We start from the raw sequence: 25,094 nt of genomic DNA on the forward strand, positions 1-25,094 counted from the left end.
TGCCTTAGAATACACAGAGTAAAACATCATAAAATAGAAAGCACCAAGGAAGTGAAATATGAATTGGGGAATTTTAACAAAAACAAGAGCGAGATTATCAGTTAATGCAGTTAAGGAGCCATCGAGGACTAGATCAAAATAAGGTAAAAACATACAGTAAGACATCAGTGTAATACTACAAGAATTAGGTTCTTGACAAACACAAGAGCATGATCCTGCCCTCCTAACGCAAAAAAGTGCTATGATGTGGCCTGCACTGGCTGCATCAAAGCACTTATTTCAATGACTTCAAGATGTTGAAGCCTCCCCAGCTTTAGAGTCGGCTGCTCTAGCCGTTACACCACATCCTCTGCTGTGTAGATAATACAAGCACGGGCACCACCAATATGTTTCCCCTCTGCCAAATCTTTTGGTTCTGTCAATTTTTGTAAAGACCTGTTGCACAGCAGTGCTTAACTTAAATCTTAACTAAGCTTACCACCAAAATACATTTTGGAAGAATTATCCTACGAAATAGTTTTGTGAGGAAAAATCCCACTGAAATCTTTTTTGTAGAAAGTTTTGCATGCTGCAACGTTTGTAATATTTGTAATATTTGTAATATTTGTCACCTTTGCAATACTTCATTGAGGCAACTATAATTTTTCATGCAATTCATAGATTTAGAAAAGCAATTTTGTGCACTGTAAACGATAAGTGTACGAAAACTGTATGTATCCTTAGGTGATATAAGACTGGTCATCCTGAGGAAGAACTCTTACATCCTATTTATTGCTGTTAAATGAAAGACAAGCATTGGTTTCACAGTAGTCCACTAATATAACAAACCTTTGGGTTTGCACAATATTTTAGAGCCGATCATAGTAAATCACGATGTTTATGACAGAGTTATGTTCTTTGTAGAACACAAACTTGTTCTGCAACTATTTCAGTGCCACAAAACCCCAACCCATTTTTTATCTCAATTGCCATGAAGATGTGCCGTATGCCAATTTAGAAACCCTTATTCAGGAAAGATTCTCCCCATTTAAGCTATACTCGATGCATTTTTGTTTTTGATAACCAACTTTATTGGTTTTTGGATAACAAATAAATTCATTGGTAGCAGATCAAGCACCACAATTAAGGACATCTCATCACATATAGCCGATAAAAAGTATAGGCGGCCCAGTTGGACTGGGTGTGGCAAACCCAAAACACTGCAAATGTACATAACTAGTCGGACCCTCACACGGGTAGCAAATGTAACCATTTACCCCACACTTTACATAAGAGTTTGGGGCAACCCCGGGCCTCGAAGAGAGGCTCCTCCTGTGCTCCACACCAATTCACCCCTCTCTTCCATTTCCGCACAGTCTGCACCCTTGCCTGAGACCAGAGCGCAGGTATGTACCTTTTCGCCACCGCCACTGCTGTCCCCATGAAACGTTTGTCTGCCCTGGAGCCATCAAGGCCGTTGAACACCCCCAACAGCAAGCACTTCGGTTCATGAGGAACCTCCCATCCTAGGGCCTGCATAACCTCTCCAGAACGGCGCCAGGGCCGGACACTGCCATACCATGTGATAGAAATCTGCTGGAGCAAACTCGCAGTGCGCGCAGGCTGGATAGGATCGCATACGGGCCTGGAAAAGACGTGCCGGAGTGAGGTATGCCGCATGGAGGAAGTAGAGTTGGACCAGGCGCAGCTTGGAGGATGTTGTCAAGGTTTACTTACTGCATTTTTAAAGCTTTAAGTGCTCAGGATATTTCAGTACATACTTTTGGGAAGTCCTATAGCTATACACTAAGCCTTTTTTGGAGGACAGATTGAACAGCTGCTCTTGCTAGCAGGTAGGTTGAAAGCTAATTTAGCCAGATGGTCACTCAAGATTCATGTTAATCAGAATACATTCAGTGGATACTGTAGCGCTGGCAGTTGGGGTGTGTCACTAATTTGAGCAGGAGCTTTCAGGTCCTCAGCACCTGCACTTCTTTCACAGGCTACAATTTCTGACCCTGCAGGTGGTGGTATCAATATTAATTGTTCAAATTCAAAATAAAAAGAATAACATACATTGCATGGTTTTTGGCTGGTAAATGTTCATAGACAGGCCAGCATAAGCCTGTCCAGGCAGGCATGATTGTGTATCACCAAGTTAGTGATGATGTCATCTCGCCGATCACAAATCGAACAAGTTATCGACAATTGATTTCTTGCATTCTATTCCCAGAGTCTGCTGCACCATACCACTGCCTGAGCCTAAGCCTCCAATTGGATAATTGTAGCTGGGGGCTGGTTCAAGACTGAGTTGAGGCAAGGAAGCTGGGAGAGTGCATTTAGAACTTGGTAGTGAGGGCTCTTGAGCAAGAATACACGAAAGTAAGTGTGGACTTACCACTTGCTGTGTAGCGAGAGTATCATATCCTGCAGCCCTGCATTGCTGCTATCCTCAACGTACTCGATGCGGCTGTGACACAACACAACTTTTGTGCGCCATGGGGTCACCTGTAGAATCTGTGCGCTGCACCCCAGCATGGTAGTTGCGGAGCGTGCGTAAGTCCAGTAGGCACCACAGCCATACTTACCGGCATTGGCAGCATTACGGCTGGGGACAATGCCTGTGTTGTAGCAGGCAGGGTCACAGCAAGCTGAGCAGTGGATGCCAATGCCGTAGGCATCCCTGGACCTACTAATTACAGGCAGCACTAGTAGTGACATCACCTGCTGTGTTTGAGAAGCTACCTGTTCTGCAAATAACCCAGTTATACTGCACTGATTAATGTATGCAAAAAAAGAATTTTCATTTGGTGTACATTTTGTTTTTGCACTCGGTGTAGGTAAGAAAGTAAAACACATGTGATCTTTCTCTCCTTTAGGAAGACAACAGGAAAACGCAGAGTTCAAAATATAGCAGGGACATGTACAGGCTGACGATCGGGGTCACAGGCAGCAGCACTGTTCTAGATGAGAGAGAGAGAGCAGGAGTAAAGAGGAGAAAGAAACAACAGGAGAGGAGAGAGATAAGACTGAGCTAAATAGAAGAAAAGGAGAGCAAATCAGCCATGATGTGAAGAAGAGAGCATTAAGAAGAGAGAAGATAGAATGAAAGGATGTAGAAGACAGGACAGAGGAAAAAAAGCAGACCAATGATAAAACGGAGACACGGCTAATCACTGCTAGAAGAGTGATCGTAAAGAGCCAAGATCGAGGGGAGAGAGCAGAGCATGGATAAAAGTGAAGAGAAAAAAGGGCAGGGGTAGAATGAATAGAGGGCAAATCAGAAATGCAGGGAGTAAGGTAACACACCAGGTGTGACAAAGATGATAGAAAACAATTAGAGAGGTGAGAAGATTCTTAGAGCAAAGACGTAGGGGAAAGACAACAGATCAAGGTTAGAAGATAGAGACTGAGGCAGGGAGATTGTTGAAAGTGGGGCTCACCAGAGGATGAAGTGAGCTGTGGCCTCCTTGGCAAAACTTTCAGTACCTGCACTTATCTTTTTACAAATTAAGCACTGGGTGTGTGAGGTGCTGCAGTACCACCAAGATAACCCTGTAGAAGTTTAGAAGGGGGTAATAAGCGTATAGAGATCCTTAAGTTTCATTTTTACCTTGTTGCTAGTGTGCAGTGAAAATCGGCATGTCTGGGGTGTCCCAACACTTTCGCGCCTGCCCTTCTCGCTGCACATGCGCAGTGCTGCTAGCCTGCCTGTCTCGGTCATAAATAGGTACTGTCTCTTACAACGAAAGCAAAGGTCATGACTGGTGCTTACATAGGCCTAGCCATCAGGTGGTGACATCAAATTACTGAGAAAAAAGCCCCCAAAATATCGGTCTTCTCCCCACGGATGATCAGGGCAGCTTCTGTAAAATGGGTCCCAAAGGCGAGACCTATTGGCAATGCCAATGCTCCAAAGCTAAATCTCTATCTCTCTCTCGCTCTAAATCTCTCTCTCTCCCACTCTCTCTCTAAATCTCTCTCAATCTCTCACTCTCACTCTAAATCTCTCAATCTATTTTTCTCTCTTTCTAAACCTCTCTCTCAATCGCTCTCTAAATCTCAAACTATCTCTCTAAATATCTTTCTCTCTAAATCTTTCTCTCTAAATCTCTCTCAACTCTCTCTCTCAATCTCTCTCTAAGTCTCTAAATATCGCTCTCTTCTCAATTTTTCCTCCCCCTTTCGGCATTGTCTCACTTTCAAACTCATAGTTAACAACAAGGAGCTTAGAGGGAAAAATGGTCATAGGTCGCCCTCTACTCAATTATGTATTCACAAAACAAGACCTAGACCACTGGCATCAAACAATAAATCACTTAATGGTGTACCATCATATGCAAAACCTTTGCAAATAACTCCTCTTTTAATTGATGAGGTAGGAGGTACATCCATGTTATGCCGTAGTTAAAAACATATGCCCAATCCCTTGAAAAACGTAAAAAACAGTTGTGAGACAACAAATAGCACACACCTATGTGCCCAATTCAGGTAGATAGAAAAAAGTGTGTGTGAGCGAGATGGCGCCTCACGGGCGAACCACCAACGGGAACCTTGTAGGTACTCACCAGGATTTCCCTGATCTCATCATTGGCACCATCAAGCTCAAAAGAAAGACAGGTGTCCAAACAAACAAACAAACAGTGTTTGTGAGGGAATGCAGCGTGTGGGAATAACGAACAAACAAAATACGTGTCAAACAACAAACATGTAAAAGACCACGAACAACACGGAACTTAGCTTTATTCTGTCACTTTCGTGTTGGTCGCGGAGTATAAAAAAGTGAGGATGGCTAGTACCTATATAGCCATACTCCACTTGCCGACAGGTTTCATTGCCTCTTCCATTTCAGGCAATTTCTTCAGGGAGTCACAAATTTATAAGCCACTGCATTAGGACAAACGTTGTCTTCACAACCTCAGTCGACCACCTTGGCGTATACCGGTCGAGAGGTCCAAACCATAATAGGTTTCTGGGTGACTCCAGGTGTGAGTCCCTTTTCTTTCCGCAATTTTACAGCTAAGAATACGGAGCCGGCATTAACTCAGCAACACGCGGAAGGTCTAGGTCTTGTTTTGTGAATATATTTCACTTTCAAACTCATCCAGAATCTTTCATTACTTTCCAACTAGCTCTTTGAAACCCACCGGGTGGATTTCGCACCCTTCTGAAAAGCGCACCCAGTCCAGGTGAGTCGTTGTGTTAAAAGGGGACGTAGAAGTGGGACGCAATCTTGAGAAAATACTTATTTTCTTAAATGAAAGACATAGCACAGGGAGCACCTTTTTGAAATATGGAGCGCAGCATAGCAGCAGTTTCCTTGGCATCTGAAAGGGGCACTGTTGGTTAGCGGTTTCTTCGACTTATCACTAAGGGATGTACAAGGAAGTGCCGCATTGCGGCAAAGCAAGTCCTTTGGTTGCGTCAAGCTGCAGCACTTCCAAAGCACAGGAATGCGACCTATTTACAATTATATGTCGCATTCCTGTGCTCTCCCCTGCACTAGTGCACAAACTGCTGCCATGCGCCAACGCAGGCATGGTGCAAGGATGCCTGCCTCATGGAGAGATTGTTTTTGTGCAGGAAGGGGCACCTTCCTGCACAAAAACAATCACTACAGGCATTTCCCTCTTTCAATGCGTGCTGTAGAATGCAGCACGCATTGAAAGAGGAAACCAGCTTTGGCATAGCCAATAGGTCTCGCCTTTGGGACTCTATAAGTGTTTAGCTAGCCAGCTCAATATCCTTGGTGCAACAACACCCAACTGTTGGATGGTTCCCAAAGGAACTGTAAAATACAGGGTACCATATTTATTTTATTTACCAGAAGTTACTCTTTGGACAAACCTTCTCCACCATTTGTTTACTGTTTGGTTCTTTGCCAAACGTAATTTACTTAGTAAAAATATTTTAACAAAGATCATATGTTGTTTTTCTGTGTCCTTGTCTTTTGTGCTTTTAAATCACTTGTGTATGCAGACTCCAGGTTCTTAAACAATGAAGGCTTTTTGTGCCAAGAAGCATTATTCAAACATTTATCAAAGGGTAGGCCATTCCTTGGCAGTTATTGACTGAGGTGAAATCAGAGGGACAGAGGTCACAAAATTGTTTGTTAGATGGTATGTTTTTCATGAGACTGGTAAAATGCATTGTATTGAATGCCTGTTTTTTGTTGTGACTAAAAAAGGTTATAAAAAGCATGATTAGTTATTTTTTCTACTACACAATTCACTTATTGGTGGTGCGTTATTAATTTTATGAACTGTGGTGACTACTACGGTGACGTAATTCTATGGAAAATGCTGATCGTTTTGATCAATTTGATGAACCATTTTTGAGTAGACCGTTTTTTTCATGGCAATTATAGTTGCTGTAAATTAAACAAGCATTGGCATAGCCAATAGGTCTCGCCTTTGGGACCTTATAAGTGTTTAGCCATACAACAGTTGATGTTGTTGCACAAAGGATATTGTGCTGCCTAACTAAATACTTATAAGGCCCAAAGGCGAGACCTATTGGCTATGCCAATGCTTGTTTAATCCTATATTTAGGACAAGCTGCTCAAAAATTCACCACTGGACACACACTGTTCCCCTACCATTCTTCGTCCGTATAGGTGTGGATTATTTTTTAGCATAACCTATGGATTTTTTACAACCTCTGTGGCCTCACTGACATAACGTTGGCATATCGCACTGCATTGCAGAAGGCAGCAGGAGCTTCATTAGATGTGTGGAGGACAACAAAATTAATGTTTCTTAGATCTGTTTCAGGCGAGTTTCTGGTCTGTTCACTGTGTATTTAAAGTTTGTTAGCCCTGTGTATTCTCAAGTAGTTCTTTATTTCAGTAAATTAAAAGCCTACGTAATACACCAAGTGATATAATGCACCTAAAAAGAAATACAAATTAAAGACTTTAATTATAATGACAGTTAGAGCTGGGTTAGCATTTAACATATCCGCATAAAAGAATGGCTGATAAATCTGTTAAAAGATTGAAGTGTATGTCTGTGTGCTCGCACGTCTCAATATTAAAGTCTGCATGGCTTTGGTTTGGCCTTATATAAAGAAAGCGCCTGCGGTTTGGTATCATGGTCCAAATTTAAAATCTAATGGAAATCAGTACCTATTTTTTGCTCTGTCTTTAAACCTTTGCTTCCGAGCAGCTGCCAAAAAATGAATTAATTCTTTTGGATACAAGCTTGCCTCATATTAAGTTTTACAAATGTCCTTAAATGGTATTCCTCATGTTCTGCTGTGACCGACTTACAGCCTTTGTTGTATGTATTACTTCTCAAAGCATGGAATGCTGATCCACTTAACTGAGTGTATTGATTTTTAAGCTCTACTGGCTTTGTATTTTTTGTTCTTTCATGTAAAATATTGATAATTGATTCAAATATTCAGAATCCTCCTCTGCATTAGGTGAAGATCAAAGTGCACTTAAGACGTCAGATGTTTGTGCGGCAAGGATCGACCCACAAGTGAGGTTTGACTTTGTCAGCAGAAGCTGCAAACCTTATGCCCACCATTAAGGGCCAGATTCACAAAGAAAGACGCAAATGTACCCGCATTAACTTAACTGTGTTTTTAATATGCTTCTGATTTTCTTGGCCTTCCGTGCGAATTCCAGGATTACTCCAAAAAACTGCGACTGCCATCATTTTAACTGTAATTAAATCCATTTGTGATTGCAAATTGAATGTTTTTCAGTCACCAGTGTGAACTTGCACCCGTAAATATAGGGATTTGTATATCTATGCTAATACCTTTGTGAATAAAATACTGACAGAGAGGTAACACTATGTCTCATCTCATAGCAGTTATTGATTTTAACTGAAGGTTAAAGCAAGTGTTGCGGGACAACACCACTGCCATGTGGTACTGCAACAGACAGGGCAGGGTGCGTCTCTGGACATGGCTGGAACAGTAGGGCATATCTCTGGTGGTTCAATATCTGGCAGGCTCTCTGAAAGCCAGAGCAGACAAACTCAACCATAGATGTCTTGTGGATCACAAATGGCGTCTCCTTCTGGACGTGGTGCAAGGTCTCTCCCAGCAGCGGGGAGAGCCTTGGTTAGATCTGTACGCCACCAACGAGAATGCGCAATGTCAGCAGTTCTGCATGTTGAATCTACAAGGCGTCTCTTTCTCAGAGTCTCTTTTTGACTCAAGTGGTACTTAGGCCTCATGTACACTTTTCTGCCCATACCACTCCTGCCCAGAGTTCTCAGGAAGATCAGGAATGGCCGGGCCCAATTCATCCTTGTGGCTCCAGACTGGGCACGGAGAGTCTGGTATATCCCAAGCTGTTGAACCAATCAGGCTGCCCCTTCAGGATCTTCTGAAGCAGCAGCAGAGGAGGATTCACCACATTAACCTGTCAACACTCTGCCTTTCAGCGTGGAGATTGAGGGGCAACAGTTGACTGTTTTCGATCTTCCTCCCAAAGTCTGTGACATTCTCTTCACAGCCAGACGCCCCTCCACCAAGATGTTTTATGCATGCCATTTGGCAACATTTGTGGTGTGGTATACAGAAAGACAAATCAATCCCCTTTCTGCCTCCCTTTCTCGGGTTCTCGGGGTCATCATTGCAGGGCTCTGCCCTGGGCACTCTGAAGGGCTATCTCTCAGCCATTGTGGCCTTACTGTGGTTGCCTGATAAGCTATCCCTCTTAAAATCCCCTATTGTGAATAGGTTTCTGAAAGGTTTACAACACTTGTTAAACACACTGAAATATCTGTGGGTCTCACCAGTCACCTGCGCCTAAAGCGTCCTATGCACAAGCAAAAAGGTTTAATTTGTTTTTTATTGAATCCCTCACTGGGAAGCCCTATTTAAAGGACGAAAGTCATTTTTCAAACTGTTTGTGCATAGGACACAGGTGACTGGTGGGACCCACAGATATTTCAGTGTGTTTTACAGTTCTTATCAGGATTATATCTGTGCTGGTCGTTAAACTTCCCTTCGGACCCCCTAAACCCCGGTTTATTTTTTACAACACTTGTTCCCACCATCTCCCTTTATTATGCCCTAGAGGGACCTCAATCCCGTCCTCATTTTCCTTATGTGCGCTCCCTTTGAGCTCCTGCATAATTGTCCTCTCAGGCTCCTTACCATCAAGGTGACCTTCATGGTGACAGCAGCATCTGCCTGATGGTCAGTGAGCTTCAGGCCTTATCATTCAGGCCTCCCTATCTGAAAATCTACCCAGACAAACTGGTGCTTCATACAAGAGGTTCTCCAGTATTGGGGTGTCTTTCATAGATTCACATGCTTGAATATTCCCCGTCGTCGGAGTGGGAGTCCCACGGTAAATAAAATAGCAATAAATGCTAAATATATAATAATATACAATAAATATATATATACATAATAAGGAAAAACCCAAAAAATGCATACAATAACCATCTGGTACCTAACCAAGAGTTTCCACATAGGAATGCATGGGGAAAAAGAAGTTCCAATGCAGCCTATCCTTGTCATTATGTTAGTCCAAACTGCAGCCAATCAGGCGCCAGCAGCCCTCTAGAACCTTCTCCTCAGAGCTCAAGCCCTCAGATTTTCTACCGCACGTCGTGTGTAAGGGAGTCTCCCTGAGCTCTGCTCAGTTTCTTTCTTCAAGTGTTCCAGTTTCTTCCAAAATGTCTTCAAGTAAGAAGTCTCTCTTCAGAGCTTTGTCCTCATGTGGAAAGCTGAGATTATTTCATGATGACCCACACAGTAAGTGTATTTACTGCCTTTACCCGGACCATGAAGTGGGTACCTGTAAACTCTGTAGAAAATTCTCAGAGAAAACTCAAAAGGACAGAGAAGGCCGTTTACTTGTCTGGCTTCAGAGGCTTAAAGACAAAGATAATGTAATTTCTGACGCTGAAAGTCTTGGGTCAGGCCGTTCTAAAGCAGCTTCTAAACGTGGTAGTGTGCAGGAGGTGCCTTCACCATTTCTTAAAAAGAGGAAAGTTTCCCTCACAATGACCCCTGCGGTGTCTTCACCTTTGCCTACCACGTCTAGGCCCACGAGACAAAGCTCTCAGGCTCCTTCTGCTTCAAAGTCCAGTTTTTCTGTGAGGAAAACGGATTTGCCGTCGACGACGGGAGTTTCTACTCCGTCGACGAGAATGGCTGTCTCTGGTTCCAAATCGACGACGACAGTCACAACGACGCTGGCCTCTGGATCGTCGTTGGCTTTAGCGTCGACGTCTTCATCGTCGATGAGAGTGGTTCTCAGCTCTAAGACTGTGTCTTCTGTGATTCCTATTTCATCTTCAACGACGAGAAAAGCTCACTCGTCGACGACCCGGTCGTCGTCGACTAGAGGTGTGAAGGCTTTGACTCCGTCTACGCTCTTGTCGACGAGCGCACCGTCGACGGCTATCCCGTCGACGAGGGGACCTGTTCCGACCGCTCCGTCGACGACCGCTCCGTCGACGACCGCTCCGTCGACGATGACTCCGTCGACGAAGACATTGAAAGTGAAGGTTCCGTCGACGATGACTCCATCGATACCGCTGAAGACTGCTCCGTCGACGGTCTCCTCGTCGACGATGGCATCCAAGTCGATCCCATCGCAGAAGTCAATTGATGTCATGCCGTCGACGCGTACGCAGGACACTATTTCGACGCCGGCCTCTTCTTTTGCTACAATGCCTCTTTTGCCCTTGCAATCCAGCAAACCACAGTTCGAGACTCTTACAGAGCAAGAGATGATTAATCCTCCATCTCCGCTGTTTGCGACTGATTCTGATCAAGAGTCTGATGACCAAGCTCACAGTCTTTCGGATCTAAATATTAAGTGCCAAGACTTCAGTAACGACGAGGAAGATGTTTATGGCCAACATCAAACAACTCACACTCAGGTTCCAACTGCGATGTTGCCTATCTCCATGATATCAAACCTCCAAAGTATGTTGGAAGACTACAATCGGCGTTTCCCACCAACGCCACAGGTTACAACGGTCCCATCAGTAATAAATCCAGTTTCTAACCCGGTTCTGGCTCCTCCTCAACCAGCGTCGCCTGTAACTGTTCACCGAACTACATCAGTTCGTGTTCACACTACCATCTATCCAGAGGATGATGATGACGAGAATCCTCCAGAGCGTGAAGATGGTGAAGTTTCTGAAGTAGATGAGGATGGTGAGGAACATTTGGCGGAGTGGGATGACTATCGTGCTCAAACACCATCTCCTTCTCAGGTGCCTGCAGCGGATTCTCCTCCAGTAGACATCGCGGGCTTCCACCAGTTAATGGATAGGGCAGCACAGCGATTCAAATTGCCACGAGCACACCGAGAGGAAGATTGTTTCCTATACGATTTCAAAAACCAGCCCTTGAAACAGATCCACACAGTCCCGATTATAGATTTCATCTGGTCTGAAGGGGAGAAAATAATGAAGACGCCAAACTCTTTACCAGCACAGCTGCCAAGGTTAGAAAAGAAATACAAAGCTCCTATAGGATCTCCAGCATGCCTTACAGGTCAACCTAAGCCCGACTCTGTCGTCACGCAGGCAGCTCAACGGGGTTCAAAGAATCCGGCGTCTACAATCACTGCTCCTCCGGACCGTGAGGGCCGTCGCCTGGATGCTATTGGGCGAAAATTTTCCTCCATGTCCTCTACAACAGTTCGAGTAGCTAAGGCAATGGCCATTTTAGGCCGTTATGACCGTCAGGCTTGGGCTGACATGGCCGCCTACGTAGCGTTACTCCCAGATGCTTCCAAGGCAGAAGCACAGAAAATTCTGCAAGAAGGAGAGAGGACGGCAGAAGAACTTATAGATTGTGCAGTGGATGTAGCCTGCACCGGTTTTCGCCAACTCGCTGGAGCGGCCGTTCTGCGTCGCCAGGGTTGGTTACGCTCGACTTCGTTTCGGCAGGAAGTTCAGGCACGAATCCTAGATATGCCATATGACGGCAAGTCATTATTTGGAGCGCATATTGATGAAGCGCTACAATCCATTAAAAAGGACACGGACACTGCACGTGCTTTGGGTACCCTTCAGTTTAAGAAGCAGCCCTTTCGGGGTGCTCGAGGACGTGGCACTACGTCCACTTTTCGTGGAGGAAGCAGTCAATACCGGTCCTTCAATCAAGGTAACCAGCGTTACACCGGTAACCGCCAGCAGTCTTCCCGTCAGCAGCCTGCCAGAACTTACAGAGGGAAGTCTAATTTCAGAGGACAATCCAACAAACGTCAATGACTCCTCTGTCGAACGGAGAATTGGAGGTCAAATCTCTCTGTTTGGTTCTCAATGGTCCTCCATTACTACGGACCGTTGGGCACTCGACATTGTGAAGAGAGGCCATGCATTGGAATTTGTCGAGGTACCTCCTCCAACGCCACCTTCCGGACCACCACCTCCGCACCTCAAAGAACTATTTCATCAGGTTCGCCTTCTCCTTCAAAAGGGTGCGGTGGAAGTTGTGCCAAAGTCGCAGAGAGGGAAGGGGTTTTATTCCCGTTTTTTCCTCGTCATCAAAAAGAACGGAGAATGGAGACCAATACTGGACTTGAGAGCACTCAATCATTATCTCAAGGACCAGACCTTCCGTATGCTCACGCTTACAGAGATCTTGCGTTTGCTCTCAGTCGGAGATTTCATGACTACCATCGATCTCCGGGACGCCTACTTCCATGTCCCAATTCTAGCGGCTCATCGCAAGTTCCTGCGCTTCAAGGTGGGGCACCTTCATTTCCAATTCAGGGTCCTTCCATTTGGCCTCCGTTCAGCCCCCCGAGTCTTTACAAAAATGTTGGCTCCGGTCATGGCTTTTCTTCGTCTCCAAGGCATACAGATATTCCCATATCTCGACGACTGCCTTCTGAAATCACAATCCCGCGCACAACTTCTACACCATACTGCAATCTGCCAGACAGTATTCCGTTCCTTGGGTCTGTCCATCAATCTGGAGAAATCTCAATTGCAGCCAACAACTTGCAAAGATTTCCTAGGAGCAACGTTGGACACCAACCTAGCCAAAGCATTTGTCTCCCGGGAACGTCAACAGAGGATCCTCCGGCTAGTTTCGCTACTTCTCGCAAAGAAGTGCGTTTCAGTCCGCTTGTTGAAGTCTTTTTTGGGGATGGCTTCGTCATGCATCGCTCTTGTCCCTCATTGCCGACTACGAGCACGACCTATCCAACAGGCTCTGGACAAGCAGTGGCGTCAGGTCACCGGTTCCTTCAACGATCAGGTCTCCATCACCATTCCCATGAAGAAGGCGCTCAGATGGTGGGCACAACCACACCAGCTAGCAGCAGGCACGTCTTTTCTGTCCAACACCCCAGATCTAACACTGACGACGGATGCCTCCCTGGAGGGCTGGGGAGCTCACCTCCAAGACCTGTCCGTGAAAGGGAAATGGACTTTCCATCAAAAGACCTGGCACATCAACAAGTTGGAGCTGATGGCTATCTTTCTGGCCCTGAAATCATTTCAACCAGTGCTGCAGGGAGAGTCAGTTCTCATACAAACGGACAGCACGACCTGCATGCATTATATAAACAAGCAGGGCGGAACGAAGTCTCCGGTGTTATCCCGCCTGGCAGAGGCGATTTGGGACTGGTCCATCAATCATCAAATCCAAATCACTGCAGTACATCTTCCGGGGTTGTCCAACCTCCTGGCGGATTCCCTAAGCAGATCCCGATCATCCAACCACGAGTGGGAACTCCACCAGCCAACACTCGATATGGTCTTTCACCGTTGGGGATTTCCTGCAATCGACCTCTTTGCGACTCCAGAGAACCGCAAATGCCCCGCTTACGCAAGCTGGCATCCCCACAAAGGGTCCCAAGGCAATGCCCTTTTGATGGTTTGGTCGAATCTCTTCGCCTACGCTTTTCCTCCGATCCCTCTAGTGCCTCGCGTACTTTGGAAGATGCGGAGAGAGCCTTGCCACATCCTTCTGATTGCTCCCAGGTGGCCACGACAGGCGTGGTTCTCAGAGCTGCTACTCCTGTCTCAATGCAAACCCATTCTTCTTCATCCTCGAATGGATCTTCTCTCCATGAACAGGGGTCAAATCTACCATCCGGACCCCTCTTCCCTGAGCTTGTCAGCCTGGAACCTGAGCACTGTGAATTTGCACATCTAAGCATCCCTCAGGAGTGTCGTAACATCCTCGCTCAGGCCAGGGCTCCATCAACTATAAAAACCTATAAGTTGAAATGGAAACGCTTTTGCCACTGGTGTGCAGACGCCGGAGTACATCCTTTGCGTGCCACGCCCGCTGAGCTCCTCCCTTTCTTTCTCCATCTAGCTCAGTCGGGTTTGTCACATGCTACTTTAAGAGTTTTTCTGGCGGCAATCTCACGCTTCCGCCATGATGGCTCCGCCTCCTTATGCTCATCCAGATTGATACGTCAATTCTTCAAAGGACTTCTTCGGACTTTTCCTCCAGTTCGGCGTCCTCCTCCAGAGTGGCGCCTCAACATTGTCCTGTCACAATTAATGACTGCTCCGTTTGAACCAATCCATAGCGCAGACCTCAAGTATGTCACCTGGAAGGTTGCGCTTTTACTTGCACTGACGTCCTCACGTCGAGTGAGTGACATGCATGCTTTCACGATTAAACAACCATTTCTACAGTTCAAACCGGATTCTGTGCTTTTACGCACTAACCCTACTTTCCTTCCAAAAGTGCCGTCAGACTTCCATATTAATGAACCTGTTATACTGAAGTCTTTCTTTGCCAATCCGCAATCACCTGCGGAACAACGCCTGCACTCTTTGGACATTAAAAGATGTTTAAAGTTCTACATCAGCAGAACAGCCCAGTTCCGAAAATCGGATCAGCTCTTCGTGGCCTATGGCCGTTTTCAAAAAGGGCGACCAGTCACCAAACCTACAGTAGCCCGCTGGGTGGCTTTGGCGATTGCTTTCTGCCATCAGAAAGCGGGAAAGCCTTTACAGTCTACAGTGAGAGCCCACTCTACCAGGTCTGTGGCCTCTTCGACTGCACTCTTTGCCGGAGTTCCATTGCATCAGATTTGCAGAGCTGCCACGTGGTCCAGCAGGCACACGTTCACGAAGCACTACAATCTGGGTGCCATGGCCGAAGGGGATACCGCAGTGGGACAAGCTGTGCTCCGTAATCTTTTTCAATAAGGTGAGCCTCTGTTCTACCCTCCTCCTATGGTTTCCAGTCTTATGCATGTCTTCTCTATGTATACATATAGTTTTATAACTTCTATGACATGGGTTTACACCTGTTGATTCCAACCTTTTGTGTATACATTGCATCCTGGAAACTTTGTGTTCGGATACGGACTGCTTACTATTCTATATTCAAGCATGTGAATCTATGAAAGACATCCCAATACTGGAGAAGAACAATTGTTACTTACCTGTAAACAGGTGGTTCTCCAGTATTGGTGTCTTTCATAGATTCACATGCGACCCTCCCATCCTCCCCTCAGAGGCTCGCTTCTCCTCATAGACTCTGTGGTCACTCTTGTGCTACGAAAATCTGAGGGCTTGAGCTCTGAGGAGAAGGTTCTAGAGGGCTGCTGGCGCCTGATTGGCTGCAGTTTGGACTAACATAATGACAAGGATAGGCTGCATTGGAACTTCTTTTTCCCCATGCATTCCTATGTGGAAACTCTTGGTTAGGTACCAGATGGTTATTGTATGCATTTTTTGGGTTTTTCCTTATTATGTATATATATATTTATTGTATATTATTATATATTTAGCATTTATTGCTATTTTATTTACCGTGGGACTCCCACTCCGACGACGGGGAATATTCAAGCATGTGAATCTATGAAAGACACCAATACTGGAGAACCACCTGTTTACAGGTAAGTAACAATTGTTCTTCCTTTCTCACAAAAGTGGTCCCTCTGTTTCATGTAGGCCATTGCCTCACTCTGCCTACTTTTTACGCTCCGCCTAATCCCTCCAAGGAAGTGGAGCGATTTTACTGTCCGAACCCAAGAAAAGCACACGAGAGTTCCGGATGGATGACCAACCCTCATGGGGTATGTCGGATCAAAGAAAGGATGGGCTATACAGAAGAGGACCAGCTCAAGATGGATCATGCACTGTATCAAAATCTGCTACACATTGTCTAAGAAATAACCCCCTGAGGGTTTAGATGCTCATTCCATCAGAGCTAAAAGTACAACCACTGTGTAAGCTCGCCGAGTTACGGTCCTGGACATCTATCAGGCAGCAACGTCTGCTTCCCTGCACACGTTTACCAAGAACTGCTTCCTGGATTCGTTCCTGCAGGACTTCCTCATGTGAAATTGGTCTGCAGACCCACCTCGGGGGAGGTATTGCTGGGTATCTCTTCTAAGTTAAGGAATCTGCAGCGAGAAGTCTCTATCAAATCAACAAGTTACTTACCTTTAGTAACACATTACCTGGTAAAGATTCTATCTAGCTGCAGAATCCTGACCAACCCACCCATCCTACCCGCTGTGCAAACTGATTTCTAGAGACTGGGCTTTCCCCTTTCGGTGCCCTAGTTTTCCACTCCAGTGGTTAGTGTACCTCGTGGCTCCGCACTTCTGACTTCTGGTGCGTGAAGTCGCGAAGAGTAACTGACATCAGCGCGCTGGGGTAGATCCTATATAAGAACCGTGCAGGTCAATTCCGGCACGACCTACACCACGTGGAGCCGAATGATGCCACCTTCCAGTGCACAGGGGTGTACTGCACAAAAAAAAGTCCCTATCTAGTCTGAATTATAAGGTTAGTAATCTGCAGTTTGATAGTCTACCAGATAAGGCGTTACCGAAGGTAATTACATTTTTTAGGTTAATTCATAGCCCATTGGAGATCCATGATGGTGTTCTTGTAGATTGTGATTTCACTTAAATTAAGCATTGCTTTGAGAACTATTGACCATCATGTAGGTGTAGTGCTTAATTTGAGCCAGTGGTTGCTAGTGGGGGCTACCATCACACATTTTTGGGGGGGCCAGAACTTATTTTTCCTCCGTAAACATTTCCCAAGTAAGAGAAAGTGAAAAGCATACTACGGAGAAAGAAGGGGGAAGAGAAAGATGGAAAAAATATCTCAGAAGGAGAAAACAGGAACTTGCATGAGTGGCATAAGGGGCAGGGAGTGTCTGGTAGTGGATTAAAGAAGCATGAGGTGAACTGAAGCCTGCACAGCCATAGCAATGGCCCCACTGACATTTAATAGCACTGACCGTGGTTTACAGAGCACATCATTGGGCAACATCACTCGTTCTGTTATAAATTAAGCACTGGGAAACAGCTTCTCACTTGGCCAGCCCAAGCACCTTACCTTATTTGCTTTATATAATAAAGGTGGCAATTGGTTGAGCAGAGCAGCTCTGCTCCTCACTGATCTGTCACAAAGATGTTTGTAAGAGTAGAAGATGATTAATTGTCACTGAAGAGAGCTTTCATGCCATTCATCTCATTTACTGCCATGTTTGCATTCTACTAGAAGCTGAACAAGCTGAGCCGTGCCAGAGGTAAAGAAGTGTTAAACAAGGTTGTGAGAGGGGAGAAGATTGCTGAGTTTCACACATAGTGTGCTTTTTATTATCTACTCTTATGGGTGCTGAGTATTCTAGAATTCTCTACGTGTAGTCATTTAAGGACAGCTCAATGTTCAGTTTATTGTTGTTTGATGTCCCTGTTAGGTTGGCTCGTTAATCCAACGGGGGCACAGCTTTTTTTCATATTTATTATGTTAATATACTGAAGGCATCAATAGTTCAAGACCTCAACAAACCAGGTTGGTGGTGTCAAAATGACAAGAAGATCAGTGGTCTGGGATCGGAATTTGATGATAAAGGACACTATGATAGTTAGAATCGGTGTGTGTTGAACTACATAAGAATCATAGTTTACCAGTATTGATTTACATGACTGTGATGTTAGCTTTATCTCAATGAAAATGGAAAGTGTATTTGCAATGTTAATTTTAACCAGTAGTTCTTCGCTTCTCTCTTGCTTATTATCGGTAGGAACGCCAACTGAAGAGACATGGCCAGCTCTGTCCACTAACGAAGAGTTTAAGTCATATAAGTTCCCTAAGTACCGACCAGAGCCATTAGTGAACCATTCTCCTCGGTAAGGACCATTTTTCATTAATTCTTCTTCATTGCAGCTTTTTCCAGTTATAAAGAGACACCAGTACTGCATAGAAACAAATAATGGTATGCAAGATATTAAAATCCTGATATTTCCCCTGTAACTTGTCATTAGTCTTTATCCTGCGTTCTTTGAATGTTGCTTCCCCTGATCTGAATATATATCTATATCTATCTATCCATTTATCCATCTATCCATCTATATATCTATATATCTATATAACTATATAATCACCTCTGGGTAGTTCTGGTTAATATTGGGTTTCCATAGAAAATGCTCCTTTTAGCCTAGTTTGCCGCATGAAAGGTTTCGGGGTGGTCCACTAAGCGGGGGCTAAAAAAAACAAGCATTTGCAATGCAATAGGTCTCGCATTATTTAAGTTTGAGCTATTAGCATTGTAAATGGCAATTGTTTTTTGCTTTGTGCTATAGTTATTTTTTTACATAAAAAGCTACATATAAAATATGTTTTATTAAAGTTATTTATGCAGTATCTAAATTTTGTTTGCATAAAAGAGTATAATAATATCTTAGTAAAAAAGTCAAATATTTTAATGGAAATTCACCAAATGTTCATTTATGTGTTGGTTTTGAAAATAGCTAAATTAATAGCTTTGTCATTTACAATGCCAATAGTTATAACTTTCGCAAATGTGACACCTATAGCATTTGTAATGCAACATTTGTATTTACGTGACTTAGATGTATTGATATTACAAATAACAATGGCTTTTAATTTTTTTTAATACTTAATAAAAGTGATTGTAATTTATAATGGCAATAGCTTAAACTTTTGTAAATAACTTTTGTGAAGATTATGTTCAGTGTATTTTATTGTAACGAAATCCAAGAACAGAAGTGAAATATGAACATCTTTTTGTGACATTTGTAATAAAGCTTGAAACATTGAGAGAACAAATTTGTGCTGTGGTGGTGCTGAGTGATGCTGTGGTGGTGCTGAATGGGGCTATGGTGATGCTGAGTGATGCTGTGGTGGTGCTATGGTGGTGCTGTGGTGGTGCTGTGGTGGTGCTGTGGTGGTGCTGAGTGATGCTGTGGTGGTGCTGAGTGATGCTGTGGTGGTGCTGAGTGATGCTGTGGTGGTGCTGAGTGATGCTGTGGTGGTGCTGAGTGATGCTGTGGTGGTGCTGAGTGGTGCTGTGGTGGTGCTGAGTGATGCTGTGGTGGTTCTGAGTGATAATGTGGTGGTGCTGAGTGACTGTACTCACTGTCACTCTGCACTCACTGTCACTCTGCACTCACTGTCACTCTGCACTCACTGTCACTCTGCACTCTGCACTCTGCACTCACTCTGCACTCTGCACTCACTCTGCACTCACTGTCACTCTGCACTCACTGTCACTCTGCACTCACTGTCACTCTGCACTCACTGTCATTTTGCACTCACTGTCACTCTGCACTCACTGTCACTCTGCACTCACTGTCACTCTGCACGCACTGTCACTCTGCACGCACTGTCACTCTGCACGCACTCTGCACTCACTGTCACTCTGCACTCACTGTCACTCTGCACTCACCCTGCACTCACTGTCACTCTGCACGCACTCTGCACTCACTGTTTCTGCACGCACTCTGCACTCACTGTCACTCTGTACTCACTGTCACTCTGCACTCACTGTCACTCTGCACTCACTGTCACTCTGCACTCACTGTCACTCTGCACTCACTGTCACTCTGCACGCACTCTGCACTTACTGTCACTCTGCACGCACTCTGCACGCACTGTCACTCTGCACGCACTCTGCACGCACTGTCACTCTGCACGCACTGTCACTCTGCACGCACTGCCACTCTGCACGCACTGTCACTCTGCACGCACTGTCACTCTGCATGCACGGTCACTCTGCATGCACTGTCATTCTGCACGCACTCTGCACTCACTGTCACTCTGCACTCACTGTCACTCTGCACTCACTGTCACTGCACTCACTCTGCACTCACTGTCACTGCACTCACTCTGACTCTGCACGCACTCTGCACTCACTGTTTCTGCACGCACTCTGCACTCACTGTCACTCTGCACTCACTGTCACTCTGCACTCACTGTCACTCTGCACTCACTGTCACTCTGCACTCACTGTCACTCTGCACTCACTGTCACTCTGCACTCACTGTCACTCTGCACTCACTGTCACTCTGCACTCACTGTCACTCTGCACTCACTGTCACTCTGCACTCACTGTCACTCTGCACTCACTGTCACTCTGCACTCACTGTCACTCTGCACTCACTCTGCACTCACTCTGCACTCACTGTCACTCTGCACTCACTCTGCACTCACTCTGCACTCACTCTGCACTCACTCTGCACTCACTCTGCACTCACTGTCACTCTGCACTCACTGTCACTCTGCACTCACTGTCACTCTGCACTCACTGTCACTCTGCACTCACTCTGCACGCACTCTGCACTCACTGTCACTCCGCACTCACTGTCACTCTGCACTCACTGTCACTCTGCACTCACTGTCACTCTGCACTCACTGTCACTCTGCACTCACTGTCACTCTGCACTCACTGTCACTCTGCACTCACTGTCACTCTGCACTCACTGTCACTCTGCACTCACTGTCACTCTGCACTCACTGTCACTCTGCACTCACTGTCACTCTGCACTCACTGTCACTCTGCACTCACTCTGCACTCACTCTGCACTCACTGTCACTCTGCACTCACTGTCACTCTGCACTCACTGTCACTCTGCACTCACTGTCACTCTGCACTCACTGTCACTCTGCACTCACTGTCACTCTGCACTCACTGTCACTCTGCACTCACTGTCACTCTGCACTCACTGTCACTCTGCACTCACTGTCACTCTGCACTCACTGTCACTCTGCACTCACTGTCACTCTGCACTCACTGTCACTCTGCACTCACTGTCACTCTGCACTCACTGTCACTCTGCACTCACTGTCACTCTGCACTCACTGTCACTCTGCACTCACTGTCACTCTGCACTCACTGTCACTCTGCACTCACTGTCACTCTGCACTCACTGTCACTCTGCACTCACTGTCACTCTGCACTCACTGTCACTCTGCACTCACTGTCACTCTGCACTCACTGTCACTCTGCACTCACTGTCACTCTGCACTCACTGTCACTCTGCACTCACTGTCACTCTGCACTCACTGTCACTCTGCACTCACTGTCACTCTGCACTCACTGTCACTCTGCACTCACTGTCACTCTGCACTCACTGTCACTCTGCACTCACTGTCACTCTGCACTCACTGTCACTCTGCACTCACTGTCACTCTGCACTCACTGTCACTCTGCACTCACTGTCACTCTGCACTCACTGTCACTCTGCACTCACTGTCACTCTGCACTCACTGTCACTCTGCACTCACTGTCACTCTGCACTCACTGTCACTCTGCACTCACTGTCACTCTGCACTCACTGTCACTCTGCACTCACTGTCACTCTGCACTCACTGTCACTCTGCACTCACTGTCACTCTGCACTCACTGTCACTCTGCACTCACTGTCACTCTGCACTCACTGTCACTCTGCACTCACTGTCACTCTGCACTCACTGTCACTCTGCACTCACTGTCACTCTGCACTCACTGTCACTCTGCACTCACTGTCACTCTGCACTCACTGTCACTCTGCACTCACTGTCACTCCGCACTCACTGTCACTCCGCACTCACTCTGCACGCACTCTGCACTCACTGTCACTCTGCACGCACTCTGCACTTACTGTCACTCTGCACGCACTCTGCACGCACTGTCATTCTGCACTTACTGTCACTCTGCACGCACTCTGCACTCACTGTTTCTGCATTCACTCTGCACTCACTGTTTCTGCATTCACTCTGCACTCAGTCACTCTGCACTCACTGTCACTCTGCACTCACTGTCACTCTGCACTCACTGTCACTCTGCACTCACTGTCACTCTGCACTCACTGTCACTCTGCACTCACTGTCACTGTGCACTCACTGTCACTCTGCACTCACTGTCACTCTGCACTCACTGTCACTCTGCACTCACTGTCACTCTGCACTCACTGTCACTCTGCACTCACTGTCACTCTGCACTCACTGTCACTCTGCACTCACTGTCACTCTGCACTCACTGTCACTCTGCACTCACTGTCACTCTGCACTCACTGTCACTCTGCACTCACTGTCACTCTGCACTCACTGTCACTCTGCACTCACTGTCACTCTGCACTCACTGTCACTCTGCACTCACTGTCACTCTGCACTCACTGTCACTCTGCACTCACTGTCACTCTGCACTCACTGTCACTCTGCACTCACTGTCACTCTGCACTCACTGTCACTCTGCACTCACTGTCACTCTGCACTCACTGTCACTCTGCACTCACTGTCACTCTGCACTCACTGTCACTCTGCACTCACTGTCACTCTGCACTCACTGTCACTCTGCACTCACTGTCACTCTGCACTCACTGTCACTCTGCACTCACTGTCACTCTGCACTCACTGTCACTCTGCACTCACTGTCACTCTGCACTCACTGTCACTCCGCACTCACTGTCACTCCGCACTCACTGTCACTCTGCATTCACTCTGCACTCAGTCACTCTGCACTCAGTCACTCTGCACTCAGTCACTCTGCACTCAGTCACTCTGCACTCACTGTCACTCTGCACTCACTGGCACTCACTGTCACTCCGCACTCACTGTCACTCCGCACTCACTGTCACTCCGCACTCACTCTGCACTCACTGTCAGGACTTCGATGTGGAACGAGACCTTGATCGTGTGCGGGATCTTGACTTGGATCGGCTGTAGCGGCTCCTGCTGCGGGATCTGGAGCGACTCAGACTGCGGGACCTCGACCGACGACGCCTCCTGGGACTGCGACTCCGGCGTCCATAACTTCCTCCACTGCCTCCATATCTTCGGGGTGGTGGTCCCCTGCGGCTATGGTGGGAGTCTGGTGGCCTTCCATAACGAGCCATCTGCACCCGAAGTTCGCGCCCATCCAGTACGGCTCCGTCCATGGCGTCCATCGCATCCTCGGCATCACGTTTGTCATGGAATCTTACAAAGGCAAAACCGCGGCTCTCCTTCGTGTATCGGTCGCGGGGGATATAGACGTCGCCTACTCGTCCATACTTCTCGAAAACTCTTCGAAGTGTTTTGGGCGACGTCCTGTAGGTAAGATTGTCCACCTTCAAGGACGTCATGCCTCCTACGTCAGGCGGCGGCCTGCCGTAACTCATCTCCAGGGAACCCGTGAGAGGCGTCGGGCGGAACCTTAACTATTCAGAAGGTGAAAGTCAGCAGGCGTGGGCGCCTACACTGACAAGAGCTTTGGCCAAAGTTAGTTAAAATAAAAAAATAACCTGAATAAAGTAATTGAGAAGTCAGGCAGGCCGGGGGCGGTACTGCGGGACACCTCTGTGACGTCATTCCCGGGCCGCGCTCTGATTGGCTGCTGGCCCGGGACCTGACGTGCAACCAGGAAGAGGAGCTTAAGTCCCGGTCCCGAGATGGGGGACCGGGTGAAGACCCGCGGGGCGAAGCGGGCGCACTGAGGAGGCGGGGCTCCCATGTGGAGAGAGAGCCCCGCCGAGCGCTACCACCGCCCGGCCACATAGAAGCCTTCTGTCTAGCAGCGGGCCCCCGTGATGTGGGGAGAGCCTGCAGCTGCGGAGGAAGGGAAGGTGCCTGGAGACCCGGGGAGCGCCCGCCAGACACCGGTGAGTGGAGCTGGGAGGAGAGGGGCTGGTGTGTGTGGAGGGGTCTCTGTGTATGCGTGTAGGTGCGGCGGCGGCGACGGGGGGGGTGCCTGTGTATGCGTGTGTATGTGCGCATGCGTGAGTGCTGTGTATGCGTGTGGCTGTGATATGCGCATGTGTGAATGTTGAGAGCCTGCAGCTGCGGAGGAAGGGAAGGAGCCTGGAGACCCGGGGAGTGCCCGCCAGACACCGGTGAGTGGAGCCGGGAGGAGAGGGGCTGGTGTGTGTGGAGGGGTCTCTGTGTATGCGTGTAGGTGCGGAGGCGGCGACGGGGGTGTGCCTGTGTATGCGTGTGTATGTGCGCATGCGTGAGTGCTGTGTATGCGTGTGGCTGTGATGTGCGCATGCGTGAATGTTGGTGCGCGTGCATGTATACCCCTATTACATTCATTTGTCCCACCCACACAACAATAGCAATTCTAAACAGTAGTTTACCTAGTAGCTTGGTCCTGTCTCTTTGACACCAGGCTCTCAGTACTCTATCATAATCCCTGTACCTGACGTACATAAACATGTCCTCAAGTACAGCAGAATTATACTGTTAAGGGTCAACACTTGTCGTGTGTTAATTTGTCCCGAGCATGGGACAAATTATAACGGGAAAAGCGTGCAACCTAACACGCGGAGAAGGGCTGTAATGCGATGATTGTGTTATAATTCAGCATGCAATAACTCTATATAAAGACAATTGCTTTGCGTACACTGGAGAGGAGGTTATCAATATTTGGAAAGGATTGAATATTTTTTCAGCCCTGAGGAAGTCAATGTGTGAAATTAACACACGACGAAACACGTGTTGGCAACAGTATTTACCTCACTGAAATGATGTATTGAAGAAGTTTTGGAATTCTGGAAATCACATGCAACTTTGGAATAAACCTTGAAGAAAATTAAGAGACATTATTTGTTGAACTTTACTTGGAACTGTCGATTTTGTGGTCTGCTGGAATATTTGAAGTCATATGTATTGATTTAGTTACATAACAATGTAATTGAGTTGAGTGCTCAGAGGTACATTAGACTGTTCATTTCTGTGTGCAACAGAAAAACGGGGGTGTTGGATACTTACCCCTCCTCTAGATGCACCACAATTAGATTTAGGTTAGAATTTACTTATCCCTGATATTAACTTGGAGCGCCCTGAGATTGTTAGTATCCCAGCTTGGTTAAACATAATTGGGGAATTCGCCAATTTGGGCTACAAATTTAATTTCAGGAAATCTAAAATTGCCAATCTCAATGTCCTGTTTTGGGGATATGAGCCATCAAGTGAAGGCAA

At 46.6% G+C, this 25,094-nt stretch overlaps 1 protein-coding gene and 1 pseudogene across 5 annotated transcripts in view; one reads left to right on the forward strand and one right to left on the reverse strand.

Annotated features, from left to right (window-relative positions):
- Positions 1–25,094, forward strand: part of LOC147692727 (cyclin-dependent kinase 17-like) — a 600,938-nt gene that overhangs the window by 443,146 nt on the left and 132,698 nt on the right. For all 5 annotated transcript variants that reach the window (XM_086938922.1, XM_086938918.1, XM_086938917.1 and 2 more), the window contains one exon: positions 17,941–18,046. In XM_086938922.1, coding sequence (XP_086795048.1) covers positions 17,941–18,046 — 106 coding nt within the window. The remainder of the gene's footprint in view (positions 1–17,940; positions 18,047–25,094) is intronic.
- LOC147692728 (serine/arginine-rich splicing factor 2 pseudogene) lies at positions 22,799–23,440 on the reverse strand (annotated as a pseudogene).

Source organism: Lissotriton vulgaris, chromosome 9, assembly GCF_964263255.1.
Source record: "Lissotriton vulgaris chromosome 9, aLisVul1.2, whole genome shotgun sequence".
Lineage (NCBI taxonomy): Eukaryota > Metazoa > Chordata > Amphibia > Caudata > Salamandridae > Lissotriton > Lissotriton vulgaris.